Source organism: Rhododendron vialii, chromosome 3a, assembly GCF_030253575.1.
Source record: "Rhododendron vialii isolate Sample 1 chromosome 3a, ASM3025357v1".
NCBI lineage: Eukaryota > Viridiplantae > Streptophyta > Magnoliopsida > Ericales > Ericaceae > Rhododendron > Rhododendron vialii.
Window position 1 is genome coordinate 3,408,950 of NC_080559.1, and position 17,710 is coordinate 3,426,659.

Below are 17,710 nucleotides of genomic sequence, written 5' to 3' on the forward strand. Positions count from 1 at the left end.
TTTTGAATTTTGCGTTGTACAGAATTGCATTCTAAGCGTTTTGCCTCATACTAAACTAGAAAATGCAGATTCCATAATGCACTCCGGAAAGTTTTTCGGATTACATTTACTCACAAAATTTGATGCAGGGCGCCATAATGACTACAGAGATAATCGTGCAATAAGAAAACCACAAACGATAAAAGTTAGAAAAATGCTCTCTAGACTCTTTTTTATTCAAGAATCAACAATGTCGTGCCTCAAACCTAGTTGATTTGTCCAAAACAAAAAGCCAAATCAATCAAAAGTAAAAATTACCAAAAACATAAAAATTCTGAATAATAACAAAACTAAAAAAAATAGACAAAGTATTAGTGAATATTCACTAGTTTGAAAACCCACAAGGGTATTAGTGAATATTCATTGGTTTCTTTTTGAGAGGGGAATTAGTGAATATTCACTGATTCCTTTTGCTACGCCATCCTAGGCTTGAAATGCCTAAGATACTCCTCAGCCATGGCGTCTGCATCAAAATTCTTCCCGCAAAATATGTTATGTGTATATCATTTAAACGCTTCCATATCATTTAAACGCTTCTACAAAATCTTGTTATGGTCAAGAAAATCTATAATCTACCATTTCACAATTTAAGAAATAACCGGCTCTCGAATATCTAACTCACCTCCATTTTGATGAATATTGATAGCTTATTATAGAGGTAGCAATCCAAATCCATATTTTTAAACCCACCCACTTGTAGCCCAACCCAACCCGCCCATATTGTATAATGGGTTTCAATCCATATGAACCCATATTTACATGGATTTAAATGGGTTGAGAGTGGGTTCAATTTGGGTTAGACACACACACCTTAACTGACTCCTCCAAAAACAAAACTTGGCCAAACCGGAAATCGTCTCTCTCCATTTTCATGGAAACACAAATCATCTCACCCGAGCCATTCTACTAGTATTAAAATCAATTCTCTCTACCCACTTCTACAAACAAAAATTTCTCTCACACATGCACTTCGGGTAGGTTTGAATTAAAAATTAGGGAGTAACTTTTTTTCATCTTAATTCAATTTTTTTTTTTTGCATTTGGTAGTTTTGTGTCACACTTTTGTAACTAATTGGTTCATCTCCATGAGCGGAACCAAAAAAGTAAAAAAAAATTGATCAAAACTCATTTTTTTAAAAAAAGACAAAAATAAGTCAAAAAGACATCTCTTTGACATATTTTTTTTGTCTTTTTCAAAAAAAATTGGGTTCCGATATAAAATTTATACTTTTTTTTTGTTACTCTCGTCGAGACGAACCAATAAGTCACAAAAATTTGATCCAAAACTAACAAATGCAAGAAAATATTGAATAAAGATGAAAAAAAAATCACTCATTGCTTTTTAATCCAAACTCACCCGAACCGACTTCTGTTCTAAAAACAGCAAACTGGGTAAATTCATAGGTAAATCAACGTTCATCAAGTTCATTCCTCTGTTCAACTATTACTCCTACATCTCTTTCAACATTTTTTACCCTCTATTTTTTTTCTCCTGATTATACGGGTGAACTTTGTGTTTTTTCCCCTCAAAGTTTTCTTCTTCCTTTTTCCCCCCCGAATTCAAACTATTTAACAAGACTAAAGAGCGAGAGTTCAAAATAGTTATTTGCGCGGGTTGAAAAAAAAAAAAAAAATGAGGAAAACGGGTCGGGTCGGGTTGTGCGGGTTTGGGTTTGATTTGACCCATGTTCGACGCGACCCATTTTGACCTGTTTACTATTTGACCCATATTCAACCCGCCCATATTTGACCCGTGACCCATTTCAACCCATCAAAACCCGCCAATTTGAGGTGGCATATCGTATGGATTATGCAATTATTACCATCAACATTTTAAGACTAATTTCAACTGAATTAGGCTTATGATTGGTCCCCTCTTTTCTTCAGTATAGTAATTTAATGGGGTGAATTAATAAAAGCTATCTCAACTGAAGTTAGTGATACAGAATAAAGTATACGCACATAGTCAAACTCTTTCTACTTGCTGTGAAATGATACTGCAATTAAAGTAACACAGCGTTTGTGTGGAGAGAAACATGAACACGTGAGGCAGCAAAAAAAATAAAAATCGAGAATGTGTGAAGTGTTTTTCAAAAATATTTCGTACTCATAAGGTTGTGATCGTTCAATTAATGTGACCCGAGTAATAGACACGTCTCTATTGGCACGTATTTGGGTCATATCACGTGCGTTAAGTGGTGCGGGCTTATTTTATATGTAAAGACCAATTAAAGGACCCAATATGATTTCATCTATTATGATGGACTATGATGGAACTAGGGCTTATAAATAGGTCCAACCCTAGCCTCTTTTCTCATACCGTCAAGATCAAAAGAAGGGTTTTCAAGGCGAAAGACGAATAACCACACACTAAGATTTTTATCCTCCATGGCGACAGGTACGCATTCGGAATTATTTTCTTTAATGGTTTGACATGAATTCTAGGGTTTAGGATTTCGTCACAATTATGAAAGCGCATACTGAGAATTGAAACATAGAGCTAAACAAGCGAGTAAAGGGTCCTGCTAAACCCAACTCTCTTCCATTTAGAAAAAAGAAAAAAAAATATTCCTAACTCTCAAAAGTTTCTTCCATGTGATTCGGTTGTTTTTTTTTCCCACGACTAGAGAAAATACTCTGGTTTAGATGTTAGAGAGAAAAATAAAGATTATTCCTAACTCTCAAAAGTTTCTTCCATGTGATTCGGTTGTTTTTTTTTTTCCACGACTAGAGAAAATACTCTGGTTTAGATGTTAGAGAGAAAAATAAAGATTACTGCTAATCATCTGATATGCGATTCGAGCCCGCACCCTGTAGATAAAAAAGTTGAAGCAATGTCACTCCCCGTACAAATGTCTTGACATACCTTGTTTCGTTAAAGAAAAAATGAAATGGTAATGAATTACCATAGTTGAGTAAGTTTTTATTTGATTACAAAAGTCATTTAATTTTTTTTCCCTCTACTAAATTCACACCCAAACATAGCAAAAGGCCACTTTTGACTTTTCAGTTTGGGAAAATGACAGCCATTTGTATGGTGAGTGACATTTGTCACTCCTCAGGATGTGCTTGGATAATTAATACCCGTCAAAAATATACTGAAAACATTTATCAATATTGAAAATATCCTTGGCTGGTATTAATTATTAAAACATGTCATTGACTGTCATTTTCCCTTTAAGTATATATTTGGCCCAAAAGCTTTCTGCTTGTATATTACTTTTGCTTGTGAGATTGTAGTCCACCACAATTATAGTATGGGTGCGCGAATGAAAATGGACCGGACTGGGGACCAAAAGAAAAGCCCAAACCAATAGGTATTGGACCTCTGAATTGATAATTGTCTTGTTTAGGTCACTCCTATCTTTAGGGTATTAATGCTAACATCCGCCCAAGAGGCAGAGGAAGAATAATAAGTAAAAATAATAAGTAAAAGGTGCATTAATTTTTAAAATAAGCGTATTAATCTGTAGAAATGTATTAATATGCATGAGACGTGTATGATCGTCCGTGGGCAAAAGTTAGCAGGACCGGACCGGAGCTAGGAAAATCTAATACGCGCCTGTGTAGCAGGTCACAAGACTCACAACTCACGCAACACATCTGGACCTCGTGGTTACATGACACAGACTGCACAGAATAATTACTCTATGAGTAGATACTGGCGTACATTTTTTAAGAACATTTTTCCCTGCACGGCCATTGTCCATTGATGCAGATAAACAAAACACAGATGAGCCAGCACGTTGATCCCTCGTTATTTTGCAAACTCAGGTGCATTAAGTGACTCCAAACACATTTTCATTTGGTACATCCATGCTTGTGCACATGACATTTCCTTTACCAAGAGAGAGTGCTTGTTACAACTAATAAGTCGATGGTATTTGGGAATAACTTCTCTTTTGTCAGACGATCGAACTCAGGACCAGAATACCGAACCAACTGTTTAGTTTTGAGCTTAATTGAAAAGCCTGCAACTTCATTATCCCAGTCCCAGCAACTTCCATCAATCAGTGTGCAAAATACAGAATGGTAGAAGAAATTGAAGATTTTCATATTACTAAAGTCACTAATTCAACACACAAGTGCTGCTCCATTTGGACCATTTCAAAGCCCCGGGATACACCATGAAAATACAAATGAGGAAATAATAACAAATAGCGTTGGGACTTTTATTATTACTAAAGTCACTAATTCAACACACAAGTACTGCTGCCATTACTCGCCTCTATTTTTCCCTGGGGATATATGATTACTACTAGAGTCTTATGGGGCACCCTACTTCCCTGGAATCTGCAACACGTCATAATGGCTAGAGCCTCGATATAGTACTTTGATGGGATTCTCCTTGCCATACTCTTGCCCATACTCGGCAATGGTTATCAACCCCGTTGAATCCCCATCGTGAATGAATACCGTTATTGGCATCCTGCAGTTATGAGATCGTTAGTTTGGTTATGGTCAGTGTAATTTCATCAGTACTTTAGTCTATGAAAAGATTTGTCTTCTTCACATATCGTCCCGGGTGCCTAAACTTGAAAATGTGTCGTCTGGGATTTGCAGGTGGCCCTCTTTATATTGAGAGAGCAGATAGCTCCTCTTTACTCGATCAATGAAGTTCTAGTGGATTTCGACCTCTAGTCTGGATTGAATCCAAATCTGCAGAAATGGGCAGTCTTCATTGGGGGTGGCTAATGAGCCTAAGGTTGAACTGGCATGAGAGACAGGTTTTATCCTCAAAGGAGGGAGGGCCAAGGTTTAGGAGAATGAAAGAGTGGAACACAGCGACAATGTTGAGGCACTTATAAGCTCCATGCAAGGAGACAGAGACTCAACCAGTTAGAGGGTGCACTCTTACACCACTAAGGATCAATGTCCATAGGAACTGGAATGCAGCTCTGCAAGATGTCCTCTTGGACCATTAGAAAGGTGTTCAAGCTTTAGAAATACAATGGGAGCCCTGATAAAGCAGCTTATTAAAAAAGGGGAGTCCATATTCTTATGGATCAAAAATTGGTACCCAATGGGTCCCTTGTATAAAAGGTTTGGGGACGGTGTTTTTTTCTTGATCGGCAACAAAGGCCAGATGAATCTAAAATAGGCTGTTTGGTGGCACCCCACCCAAGTGGGGAGTACTCTGTGAAATTTTGCATGGGAGCCAATTAGGACCAGTACAATGTTTTTAAGTTGGACTAGTTTTTGGAAGGGCCTCGGTCGGGTGATTTTGTCCCGGTCTTGAGTTGTGTGGTATGCCCCTTCGCTGTTATTTTCTTGGTTTGTGGAAATGGGATTTACTTACTACTTGGTATCAATCGCCGAAGCATAGATTCAATACTAAAGCAATCGAAAAACACAAGGCCAAATGTGAATGAGAAAAAGGTTTTATAGGTAAAACTACCGCCATAAGAGTAGTAGTAGTAGGAAAACAACTCTCAGCTTAGAACATCTCCCACCCTCATTGTAAATTCTATTTGAGTGCACCTTATCTAACTGAACATTGCTGCTGTTAGTTTACCGGACATTTTCACTCTCAGGGCAGTGATCCAAAGATCATACAAACCGAGATTGGTGACAGGATCAAGTCACCAAGCATCTGCTTTGCCTTAGAAGATAATCAGCTGACTTGAGCTCATAGACTTCTAATACATGTTAAGTTTGTTAACTATATGGCTGAACAGACACAACTCAGAGAGAGAGAGAGAGAGAGAGAGAGAGAGACTTACTGGAGAACATGTGAAGCCATGAATAATTCAGGCTCACCTCCCCATGCATTTGGATCCCGCATTTGTGATACGTGAATATCAAGATCTTCCTCTAAAAACCTAATCACATTGGTAGACATTAGTTACATGCAAGCCATCAGAAATTCAGAGATATAACTTGGTTATATTTCATCTCTTCAACAAGTTTAGCAATGAGCATAATGGCCCTATTTTCCCGATGGAGAGAAGAACCTATATTTAGCTTTTCGGGAAATTTCCAAACGAACAATTCAACAAAATCTATCAAATGCTTATTTTACTATGTTCAATTCTATGTATTCCTCTATCCGTAGAATACGTTGAATGTACAAAAATGGCTGCACCAGAGTTTCTCTTATTCACATTAACAACTACTCTAGGAGGAATGTTACCATGCGGGGCGAACAATTTAATATCTATGTAGCTCCAGATGAGTAGAAACGAAATCAGAATTACGTTGCAAGATTGAAACAGCTCAGAGAACTAACCACACTGAAGCTCGTCTTTTAAGAAATTCATCAGCCACCTGAAAAAAAATAAAGAACAGAAAATATCAGCATCTTGAATGCACTACACTAGTCCCTTGTGGGTACATACCTAGGATTGGACACATCAAACTCCTAGGCATGCCAACTTGGCTAAAAAATTTGTGGCAAAGGCAATTAGCTCACTGTACACCGTATAGCAATTATCCAACATGATGTAAATGATGACAATGATAAAAACAAATTCACAAAATTTAAGTGATATGAAATGCAGCTACAAATGAACTTAATGTACTTTGATTCAATGTGTTCGATTTTAAGTGATAAACTGTGTTATCAAACAACACTGAATGCTGAAACTTTCAGATTCAATTAAGTGGAAGAATGACCGTGGAAATAGTCAAAAAAGTTGTGGGATACAAGGCACATACCACACCCTTGACCAGGCACCAAGCATCAGACAGGGGTACTTAATTGTAGGAGTCCATGTAACATAGGTTACAGATGCCCGCATAACAATCTCCTAAGAAAAAACAACATACACGGGACAATTTTGCTACCTCAATTTGAGCAGCATGCCTTCAAAAAAACCATGCCTATTGCCTACTTAAGTCTGTAAACCCTACACTTCCTCCCACCGCAACGGACTGCATCCCAGTTGTGAAGAAAGTGGAAAGATTTCCCATGGTGAGAGTCCCAGTAAATGAACCAGCACAACGGGTATTAGTTTACCACTAGAATGAAGTTCTGATGTGTGGTCATAACTCAAAAGTACAAGCATGTAGGACTTTGTCTAAAAATTGCAGAGTGATTTACTAGAAATTTAAGTGAAAGGAACAAACAATCTTCAAAATGTCATTATGATCTGAAGTCATGTGAACGCACTTTAGCCCGTAAATCATCTGCTCATGCCCTCTCAAGGCTCTCATTTGGAGCAGGATTCCCTGATCGTAGACGGGCACCATGAGCAACAGAGCGAAACAAACATCTTCCGTCCCCTCGTATGTCTGTACACAAAGGAGCATTTATTAACATCAAATTACAGCCACTGGAAACATCATCCAAAAGTTTATGGAAAACATTGAAGCACAAAAAGAAAATAAAAAGAGAGTGCAAGTCGTGGTAGTAACATTCTGCTCACCAGTTATAGAGTAGTCAGTGTAGACATCAGTGTAGACTTTCTTCCCATGAGAAAAGGTGAAAGATGGATCTTCTCTTCTGTTAGAGCAACGATTTTGTAATCCTCCCACCGCTACGGACTGCATCCCAGTTGTGAAGAAAGTGGAAAGATTTCCCATGGTGAGAGTCCCAGTATATGAACCAGCACAACGGGTATTAGTTTACCACTAGAATGAAGTTCTGATGTGTGGTCACAACTCAAAAGTACAAGCATGTAGGACTTGTCTAAAAATCGCAGAGTGATTTACTAGAAATTTAAGTGAAAGGAACAAACAATCTTCAACACATCATTATGATCTGAAGGCATGTGAACGCACTCTAGCCCGTAAATCATCTGCTAATTCCCTCTGAAGGCTCTCATTTGGAGCAGGTTTCCCTGATCGTAGACGGGCGCCACGAGCAACAGAGCGAAACAAACATCTTCTGTCCCCTGGTATGCCTGTACACAAAGGAGCATTTATTAACATCAAATTACAGCCGCTGGAAACATCATCCAAAAGTTTATTGAACACATTGAAGCACAAAAAGAAAATAAAAAGAGATTGCAAGTCGTGGTAGTAACATTCTGCTCACCAGTTACAGAGTAGTCAGTGTCGACTTTCTTCCCATGAGAAAAGGTGACAGATGGGTCTTCTCTCCTGTTAGAGCAATGATTTTGTAATCATAAGAAAGCTGCATTGTTTTGGATGGGGATATTTTATAGAGAGAAACTTCGGCAGCATTGATTAATCTCTCTCTCGTGTGCATGCGTGTGCAGGCTTGCGCTTTGTATGGGAAAAGTGTGGTTAGTGCTATTTTTGCACTGCTGCTTTTAAATAATCCAATCAACAAATGATATGAAATAGCGGTGGTGGTGGTGTGCTGGGGTGGCCAACACAGAAGCAATTGGCATGGAAGGACAGTATGAAAATTTGTAAGGTATCAGTGTCACTGTTTTGATAGAATAAGGTTTGGTGTTTTCTCAATATCCTGCATTAGCAAAACAAAAGAAGGCTGCTGCTAAACAAAAGAAGGCTGTTGCAAAAACAGCACTCAGGTCAGCTTGGCCCACATCTCACCAACAGCTCGAGGTCGTTTCTATAAGTGGAAAAGGCAGCATTGTAGTTATGGAGGCCTAAACAGGTCGTGCAGAGAGAAGCCCTTGGGCCAATCGGGCTTGAGGTTGACAATTTTTAGCGCGTCAAATAAGGCATCGGTGTACTGGTTAAGAATTGTAGGTACACAGAGAGAAGCCGTTGGCCCAATCGGGAGAAGTGGCAGAAGGCATCTGCAGCAGAGAACGGGAGAAGTAGGCACAGCCTTTCGCATATGCTTCGCCGGCCATGTGAACACCAATTGGAGTAATATCCAATTCCAATGCTACAATTTTGGGGGGAGAGAGAGAGAGAGAGAGAGAGAGAGAGAGAGAGAGAGAGAGAGTATCCAATTGCTACAATTCTCTCAACCATTACTCCTAATATTGGCAGTTTTGTGGCAAAAACAAAAATCTGGCCTTGTTACCGTAACAATACCAAGTTAAGCCTAATAAATCAAAGAAACTTCTTCCTCAAGCAATAGATCGAGAGAAACTTTTACAGATTAAGGACTCGAGCATGGTGAATGATATGGTCCTCGATGAAGGTGGCAATGAAAGAATAAGAGGAACCATAATTAAGCTGAAACCGTAACAGAAGTGGAAACTGAGCCTTTCTGCATGCATCCACAAACTTGTGGGGGAATTCATCCTCCTCTCCCTGCACAATTAATTGTAGTAAATTAGCATAGGGGTGTAAAGAATCAACTACGCAACGTTGAATCACAATCAAACTTTCTACACACCTAGTGGCATGAATTTCACCCTCGGTACTATGGACACATACAAGAATTCTGCACACCTAGTGCCATGAATTTCACCCTCGGTACTAAAGACACATACAAGAATGGGCAACCATCAATTTTGTATGGTTCTCCTCAAATAACTATGGCAATTTTAGAAGCAAAAAACAAAATTTCTTCAGTTCACTAATTAATCTCTCACATGGCATAAAACACCAATGCTGGTACAATTAATTATGTATCTCTTCACATAGATCCTCAAATAACTATGGCAATTTGAGAAGCAAAAAACAAAATTTCTTCAGTTCAATAATTAATCTCACATGATATAAAACACCAACGCTGGTACAATTAATTATGTATCTCTTCACATAGATCTTAGTAGAGAAGGTGCCGAAATGCATATCTTCCGGCATATTTTGGTTGCCAAAGTAACTTCGAAGACATCTTAAATCTGAATGAGATCACAAAGGAATATATGAAATAGATGAAAATATCAAATCCACCGCTATAAGTTTGACAATGTCAGAAAGATCCAATTCAATGGTGAATCATTTAAATGGGCAAAGCTACATTTTGTAAGGGTCTGTGACAAGATCTATGCAAGTAGAAGTGATAAAATGGAAAGACAACAATTGCTTACTTGATCGATTAGAATGGTAGCACGAACATCATTAACTATTGGCATCTGGTCCATCAGCCAAGTGGGATCATAACCCTGCAAGTTTAGAATTCAAGGCCACATAAGTTTCAGCTTAAAGACACTTTGGGAGTGTGATTCACCCAAGAATTTACCTCCCAATCAGCACTATTTGCACCCAAATAGTTTGTGAAAGCCATCTGACCCCAAGGGCAGTCAAGAGGATTCACAAACGGTGAAAAGGCCGACACTGACTGGACAAAGAACAAAATGAAAATAGTCAAAAGGAACTATAACAAACAACAAAATTTATTAAGTCGAATTGAAACTCAAAAAGCATACAATTGATATAGAACATAAGAAATGCAGTCAAGATGCCTATCCACACTGGACAATATGGCAAGGAGAAATACTGCTAAAATACTGAGATGAAGTCACAGGGAAACCTTATTCTTTTTCTTCTTTTCATTTAGTGGGAAAATATCATAACCATTCCTCATGTAAGAAGGAAGTAAGAACAGAAAACTTCATGTAAGTCGGCGAGAAACATTTGAATCAAGTATTGGAGCAATACACATGGCACTCAAAAAAGACCAAACATAGCCAACCTAAATATGAGAAGTCAAGATCATCAAAACTATAAACCTGGCAAAGGACGTTGCCACATGAAAGTTACCTTATACTTGTCCAGATTTTTCAAATAGATTGTTAGAGCACCATGTCCACCAATAGAATGACCAAATATAGATGCTCGTGCTGTATCAAGCTGTGGAAAGTATTCACTCAGCAGTTTTGGCAATTCCTCGACAACATAGTCATACATCTGCCAGTTCTTCCAATTGTCTTGAGTGGCATTGAGATAAAACCCAGCACCTGGTCCAATAACATACAAAAGTCAGTTGCAGCTTCGCTAACTGCAATCTCTCCGAGTTTATACCCTACATTTCTTGGAACCAATAAGCAACGGAAAATTAATATCTGGTAACTCCATCTACCATTTACCTTTTCCACAAAACCGCTGTAAGCTGGCAATCTAAAAACTGAAGCCCTAAACAATATATTGATATTTTACGAAGAGAGAGTGCAGGTTAAAACCAACAATCCTTGTTTTTTGTTATGCGAATGGAAATTCTGTAACACTATACCTTGACTTTTTCTTTCTGATTAATTGTTTTCATTTGATTATAATTTTTTGTTTTGCTTTGTCTTATTTCTCCCAAACCAACCATACTAAATGACACGGAGTGTTGGGCTACTAAGAAACAACATGCGACTACAGTAGCTAAAATGAAAATGTAATGAAAATGTTGAGATGGTTCTGAGGTAATAGATCGTGAGATAGAACTAGAAACGAAACCTTCGCAAGAAGGTAGAGGTTTACATAGATCGGAAGATGCGGTAGTTAGGAGGAGTGATATGATTACAGTAGGGGTAGCATTAGGAGAGGTAGGCCAAAATTGACTTTCAAGGAGGTTGTTTCTAAAGGATCTAGGTTTGTTGGATAACACATAACATGCTGCCCTTGATTGAGCTCAATGGAGAAAACAATTTTTCCACATAATCAACCCCAATTGATTGGAACTTAAGGCTCGGTTTGATTTGGTCTTTTTCCTTCCCTTTTGGGAGGGGGAGGGGGCTGTTTGGAAGAGGTGCGGCATCTTTCAATATTTAAGACTTTGAAGTAATTTCATGATATTCCCACACTCATTGTGAAGTCATATACATGAAATGTGATAAAAATGAAAGGCACCAGAATACAGCAATGATTACGCGCTTCTTGTACATGACAGAAAAAAGGAAGGAAAGGGAACTTGAAAAAGAAAACCACAGATGAATATAACAAAAACAAATATAAGGTGAATTCAACCAAATTACATTAGAATGGCCTGGAATGAAGGCACAACAAAAGGTTTCAAATGCAGATGACCGTAAAACCTTCACGATCTGCTATAATCTGTAAAGCAAAAGGTAATAAAGTTATAAACATCTAATTGGGAAGTTTCTGCCACTTCAATGAAGGAAAAAAAAAAAATGTCATTCCTGGCACGATGCACGTCAACTCAAGCACGCAAATGCATACAACAAGGGATTTGAAGAAGAAATTTGATAACATGCAAGGCTTCAGATGTATTCAATGAACTCGGATTCTAAAAATTTGAAAGCATAGAGTGGGCGTGCATACAATGCTTTAAATGCCTGACATATCTTCTTTTATGCCAGAAGAAATTCATTAGTATACAAAGCATCTATCCCCACCTAAGTTGGACAACTATGTTCTGCAATTACTGATTAATCCCTATACAATGAACCTAAACAGAAAAGAAAGTTTACCAAAAGATACACAGATCCTATACCAAGCATCAGACAAAGTAGAAGAGAATAGATGTAATGCTTGGTTCTTACTGGACCTAATATATTTTCAAGGGACAAGTAACAGCAATTTATTAGGTAAAGAGCATCAAGAGGATGTTACCCATATACTAAAGAAAGGCATGATAAACCATCAGCAAAAAGAAGGGTCAAACCGACAAAAAGGCCCACTCTAATTGCACAAATAATAACAGTATCAAAACTCGGAAGCACATTACTAAACCAAACTATGCAGTACTGAAAACAAAAAAAAAAGGTAAAACTATACGGAGACCCCCTAACATTTAAAACAACCCACCCCCTCATTTATACCATCCCTTAAAACTCATCCACACTGACCCCCTCATTTATATAAAATTGTCCATGCTGACACCTTCATAACGGTCTTGTTGATCAAATGTTGTGAGAGGGACTGAAAAGGGTACACTACCCTAATGAGTCAAGATTTCTTGTGCTTTATATGATTACAAATAAAGCTTTCGCACACTCAAAGATTACTAAAAAGACAAACATGTTACAAATAGCATGACATTGACACCATATTCACTAATCAAGACAGCATGGTAAACTCTGTTTATAAAGAATAAAAAAGAAACTTTAAACTCTTATGTATCAAAGCAGGGGTGTGCATGTTGCCGCAAGCCATACCATTGAGGAACCCCGCACAACTCTTCTATTACTAAGAATGACCCCACATTTTACCGCAATCAAGGTCAAGTAGGGAAAAATCTATCATTGTATAACATTAACCAATCAATATTGTGCACTGCTGCATTTAATCCATCAGTACTTGAAGAGTGCTTCAGAATTTCTCACATACTCCTTACCTTGACCAAAATCGAAGATGGCAGCCGCACCTTCCACATTCAGACCTCCTATAAAAATTTCAAGGAAAGATATGGTTAGTACAGCTACAGAAGCTTCTAAAACCAAAGTCACCACAATAACAATAATGCAATTAAAATAAGGGTTTATTTTCTAGAGATAATGACCCTTGAAAATAAGAGAATCAAAAGTCAATGTGAAAATGAGGAGTGAGAACTCAGTTAGGACTGCTAAATAATTTATGCATGAATCCCTATTGAGGGTCATACAGTTGCAAAATCAAGGGTCATAGCACCTTCCTACGTTACTACCCAGTGTGTTTTTAACTTTCACCACAAAATCACCCATTTACTCTGTTGTTTAAAATTTTCCTAATTAACAAGGGCCTACCATCCCAGAATAGAAGTATACGCTCTGTGATCATATGATTGACTGCAAAACCCCCAGTTTGTGCTAACAATGTGATACTTATGTTGAAAATTGCAGAAGGTGCTACGCAATATTGGTTGTTGATTGAACCATAGATCAAATAGTAATCCAAAGGGAGACCAAGAGGAGATAGAAGAAAATGTAATCAATTCATCAAATCTAAAAGAAGAATTCTAGTTCACAAATGGCTTTAAGCGAACAAAAAATATCAAGCTCTAATAACCACAGAAAACCTGCTGTTCGTTCACAGCATTTACAAATCAATTTCATGGAATTTGGACTTACTTGGAGATGAATCTGGTGCAATCAGAGCGATACCGTTACTCAAAGCAACACGCTGGGCACCAGATTTAGCTATGAAATCCTCATCTGTGCAAGTAAGGCCAGAGAGCCAATAGAGTACCTGCTTAGTAATGAAAGGAGGCAAGCAAAATTTGTCAGTTGACATTGCAATCAATTTTATCTGACAGTTACTTAGTAATATGCGGCGTATCTGTCTATAGGGTAAGTATTAATCATATAGCATGTAGCCAACAAACAAACACATTAAATTGCACACATCCATGAGCATAAATATACTGTTACAACAGATTGATGATAAACCCACAAGCGGACTAACATTATTAGTCCATTCAAACTAAAAGCTAATATAAAGTCTTATATGACAAGGGATGAATTAGCATCAGATCAAACCTTAACAAAAAGGAAGTATAAGGAACAAATGGGTATTTTGAAAGAAGACTTACAGCGAATTTGTGAGAAGAGGAAGTAAGAGGAGGGAAGTAAATGTGGAATGTCTTGGAGCAGCCAAGGGTTGGGCTGTAATGCTTGTATCTCATGTTGTACCCATCAAACATCTTTGAGCTGCTGATCACTACTGGTTTCATTACAGAAAAATCCTATACAATAATACCCAAAACACATTACAGATGGAGCAATAGAAACAAAAGAGAATTTCAGAGAGTTCAGTAATGAGATGATGAAAGAAAAAGAAAGGAAAACATTCTGGGAAGGGATCGGAGGGGTTGGAAGGGGCAAGAATGACCTTTCCGTCACGGATAGTACCAGCCGCAGAGCCCTGTTGGGACGATAGGAGATGAGGGCGATAGGAGTGATGCCCTTCCGATTCGACATGTTCATGGACCACCGTAGCATACGTCTGCGCCACCTGCGGCGGGTACTCCCTGGAGGCGGAGGTCTGCGGCCGTAGGGTCGGGGTGGTTTGTTGCCGTGGGGTTTGTAAGGAGTTAGCGTATGCGGGGTCGTATTTGGGGGTGGAGTGGGGTGGGGGAGGGTAGTCGCCATAGCCAGGTCCTCTGTTGTCGTATTCGGGGGTGGAGTGGGGTGGGGGAGGGTTGTGGCCGTAGCCCGGTCCTCTGTTGTCGCCGGATTCAGACCTTCTTCTTTTCCGCCGTGATGATGATGATGACGAAACAACAATATTCCTCTTCATTGCCGTCGGGCAATACTACAATCGAGCTACGACGGAGGGAGATATCGGTGAAAGTATGGTTCGTGCCGGCCCTAGGGTTTTTTATAGGGTTTTTGTGATCCAAGCCTCTCATGTTATTCAAAATATTTTGTTTAGAATTTCAATAATAAAAAACATTTTCGGATATCGATTTAAGCATTTTCCAATTGGCTTCAAAATCCAGGCCTATTTTGAAGAAAAGTTAATTTTTCGTAAACGGCTATACGATATTTCAATAATTTGATTTTCTACAAGTACCCTAGACAAATTATTTTGAAAAAATGAGTGGCTCATATTTTTAATTTTAGGAACCAAGACGGGCCCAAAATGAGTGCGTATGCAGTGTATGAATGTCTAGTCATATTGATTCAATGAGTGCAATTTTGTTCACGAACATTAACCTCCCTCTTGTTGGTTGGTTGAAATGAGGTCAATCATACCACAAAGTGATATTATGCTTACATGACAAATATTTTCTAGCAAGCATGACATACAATTTTTTGTTTTTCAATCACTAAAAACAAAAAGGATAATGTTCACATTCTTAGGTCAAGCGTGAACAAAACTAACTCAGATTCAATTACTGAAATTCTCAAAACTGATTCCAAGTGGTAATCAAAAAAAAAAGTACAGAGAGAGAGTACACTAAGGTTTATTTTTACTCTGTCTACCGTTTTTGCCCCCTATATTTTCTAATTACAAATTGAAAATTTTCCCCATACCATTCAATTCATCATGTAAATTTTTAATTGACAACAAAATATAACATAATGAAACTTGAACTAAAGGGGGAGGAAAGGCACAAAAACAAGAAGGAATTTTTAAATTCCCAAGCTCGCTCCATTATATATAGGAGATAATAATGGATCCTTCTGCGACCGCAAATCTGAAATACAAGATACAAAAAAGTGATGATCGATTCAAAATCCAATTGATGATCAAAATAAAATTTCAGAAAGGCAATTGAACTATACCGACTAAAAATTGAGTAAGCCAGACAAAACCTTACAACCAAGGATCTGTCCAGAGAAACTCATAGCAAGTAACAAGGAAATCTTCCCTGAAATAAACCAGCTTTTAGATCCATAGGAATTCAATGAATTCGATGATAATAATGGATCCTTCTGCGACCGTAAACCTGAAATACAAGATACAAAAAAGTGATGATCGATTCAAAAATACAATTGATGATCAAAATAAAATTTCAGAAAGCCAATTGAATTATACCGACAAAAAATTGAGTAAGCCAGGCCAAACCTTACAACCAAGGATCTGTCCAGAAAAACTCATAGCAATTAACAAGGAAATCTTCCTGAAATAAATCAGTTTTTTAGATCTGCAGGAATTTATCGAATTCGACGAATATAAATCATCGAATTCGCTAAATTCCTATAGTCTAAACATGCTGGTAGAAGAGAGGAGGGGGACGGGGGAGGGGTTAGAGAAAGAGGGAGGGGGAAGAATAGGCAGACCCTAGAAGTGTCTGGTGGGGTCGTTATATATATATCACAAGTTTAGATCTAAAGGGTTGTTTGGGTGGAGGAAGAATATAATGCCTCATTGTGAATAATAATCATTTTATAAGTAACTCGTCCCAAACAACCCCTAAAGGGCGAGAAGTACGAATCGAATCCAACAACTAGTCCACCTCGGTCGTTGGGCTCTGTCGCCAGTTTAAAGTAAAGTCCCTCCTTTCTAAAAAAAAAGTAAAGTCCCTCCTTTCACGGGCTCTGATTGCGCCACGTTTCTCGATGAAAGGTATTTTCCTTTCATAGGAGATTTACTCCATTTGCGAATGAAAATGAGTAGAAAATTTCAAGAATCACGTAATTAAAGTGCACTGCATGGTCCCGTTTGATAATAGGTTTGAGGATTAGGACGGGAATGTTAATACTATGTTCGGTAATAAAAAAGGTTTCGGATTATTAATTTATTGGAATGTCTAAGTCGGTCATTAGGAGTATTAGAAATACCTCTTGTGACTTAATATTCATAATCTAATCCTAACTTATTCTCATTACCAATTCTTTTTTATTAATCTAATCTCATTATCTAATCTCATCTTAAACAAATATGATATTAATAATCTTATCATCTAATCTCATTTCAAACAAATATGATATTAATAATTTTATCATCTAATCTCATCTCAAACAAACATATTCATTATCATTTATTCTCATTATCAATCCCAATCATAATCTCATCTCTTTACTAATCTCATTCATCTATCACTATTATCAAATGAAGCTTAAATTCTTTGGGAAATGATATTGATACTTCAAAAATTGATGCAGGCACTCCAAAATCGTATAATTCCAAAGCCATATTGTTTTATTTTTTGAGTGTCTGCATCAATTTTTTGAGTGCCAATATCATTTCCCAATTCTTTCTCTACTGCATCAAAACGTGTTTTTAGGAAAAAAAAACTGTAATAGTCCTTATAGTTAAGTGTTCGTGTCAATTTGGTCCCTGTAGTTATAATTGGCTCGATTTACACCATGTACTTTCCATTTTGTTTCAATTCGGTCCAATTACTAACTTCCGTTAGTCCTTTAAATAGCAAAATCATATGGCCCCCCTTTTTTTGGGTTAAAACAGACCTGCTCGGCTAAATAAGCCAACTTTCTTATTTTTTGTCATTATTCAAATTTTTTTTCGTATTTGTTAGTTTTCGTCAATTTTTTGAGAGTTATTGCATCATCATGACGAGAAT

The 17,710-nt window shown here is 37.7% G+C and overlaps 2 protein-coding genes and 1 long non-coding RNA gene across 3 annotated transcripts; 1 reads left to right on the forward strand and 2 right to left on the reverse strand.

The window, feature by feature from the left end:
• Positions 1 to 4,069: 4,069 nt before the first annotated feature.
• Positions 4,070 to 6,221, reverse strand: LOC131319219 (OVARIAN TUMOR DOMAIN-containing deubiquitinating enzyme 4-like). Its single transcript, XM_058349380.1, has 2 exons — positions 5,763 to 6,221; positions 4,070 to 4,468 (listed from the first exon to the last, which is right to left on the reverse strand). The coding sequence occupies exons 1-2, from the start codon at positions 5,879 to 5,881 to the stop codon at positions 4,318 to 4,320; spliced, it is 270 nt and encodes an 89-aa protein (XP_058205363.1). The 5' UTR covers positions 5,882 to 6,221; the 3' UTR covers positions 4,070 to 4,317.
• LOC131319221 (uncharacterized) lies at positions 5,120 to 5,828 on the forward strand. Its single transcript, XR_009197928.1, has 2 exons — positions 5,120 to 5,427; positions 5,461 to 5,828. It is a non-coding gene; the product is annotated as an uncharacterized LOC131319221 (long non-coding RNA).
• A 1,217-nt stretch (positions 6,222 to 7,438) lies between the features above and the next one.
• LOC131319215 (S-formylglutathione hydrolase-like) lies at positions 7,439 to 16,355 on the reverse strand. Its single transcript, XM_058349375.1, has 11 exons — positions 15,999 to 16,355; positions 14,569 to 15,880; positions 14,270 to 14,422; positions 13,809 to 13,926; positions 13,097 to 13,144; positions 10,576 to 10,772; positions 10,055 to 10,153; positions 9,903 to 9,977; positions 9,020 to 9,177; positions 8,018 to 8,082; positions 7,439 to 7,883 (listed from the first exon to the last, which is right to left on the reverse strand). Exons 2-11 carry the CDS (start codon positions 14,974 to 14,976, stop codon positions 7,735 to 7,737), a joined length of 1,470 nt encoding a protein of 489 aa, XP_058205358.1. The 5' UTR covers positions 14,977 to 15,880; positions 15,999 to 16,355; the 3' UTR covers positions 7,439 to 7,734.
• Between the last annotated feature and the right edge of the window lie 1,355 nt (positions 16,356 to 17,710).

Excerpts from the sequence above, each read along its gene's own strand:
- LOC131319215 (XM_058349375.1), bottom strand. The coding sequence starts at position 14,976 with ATGAAGAGGAATATTGTTGTTTCGTCATCATCATCATCACGGCGGAAA. Across the intron at positions 9,978-10,054 it reads CAAATAGTGCTGATTGGGAG|GGTTATGATCCCACTTGGCT; the intron begins GTAAATTCTTGG and ends CTAAACTTGCAG. Across the intron at positions 8,083-9,019 it reads CATGCTCGAGTCCTTAATCT|GAGAGAAGACCCATCTGTCA; the intron begins GTAAAAGTTTCT and ends TTGCTCTAACAG.
- LOC131319219 (XM_058349380.1), bottom strand. The coding sequence starts at position 5,881 with ATGTCTACCAATGTGATTAGGTTTTTAGAGGAAGATCTTGATATTCAC. Across the intron at positions 4,469-5,762 it reads ATGGCTTCACATGTTCTCCA|GATGCCAATAACGGTATTCA; the intron begins GTAAGTCTCTCT and ends TCATAACTGCAG.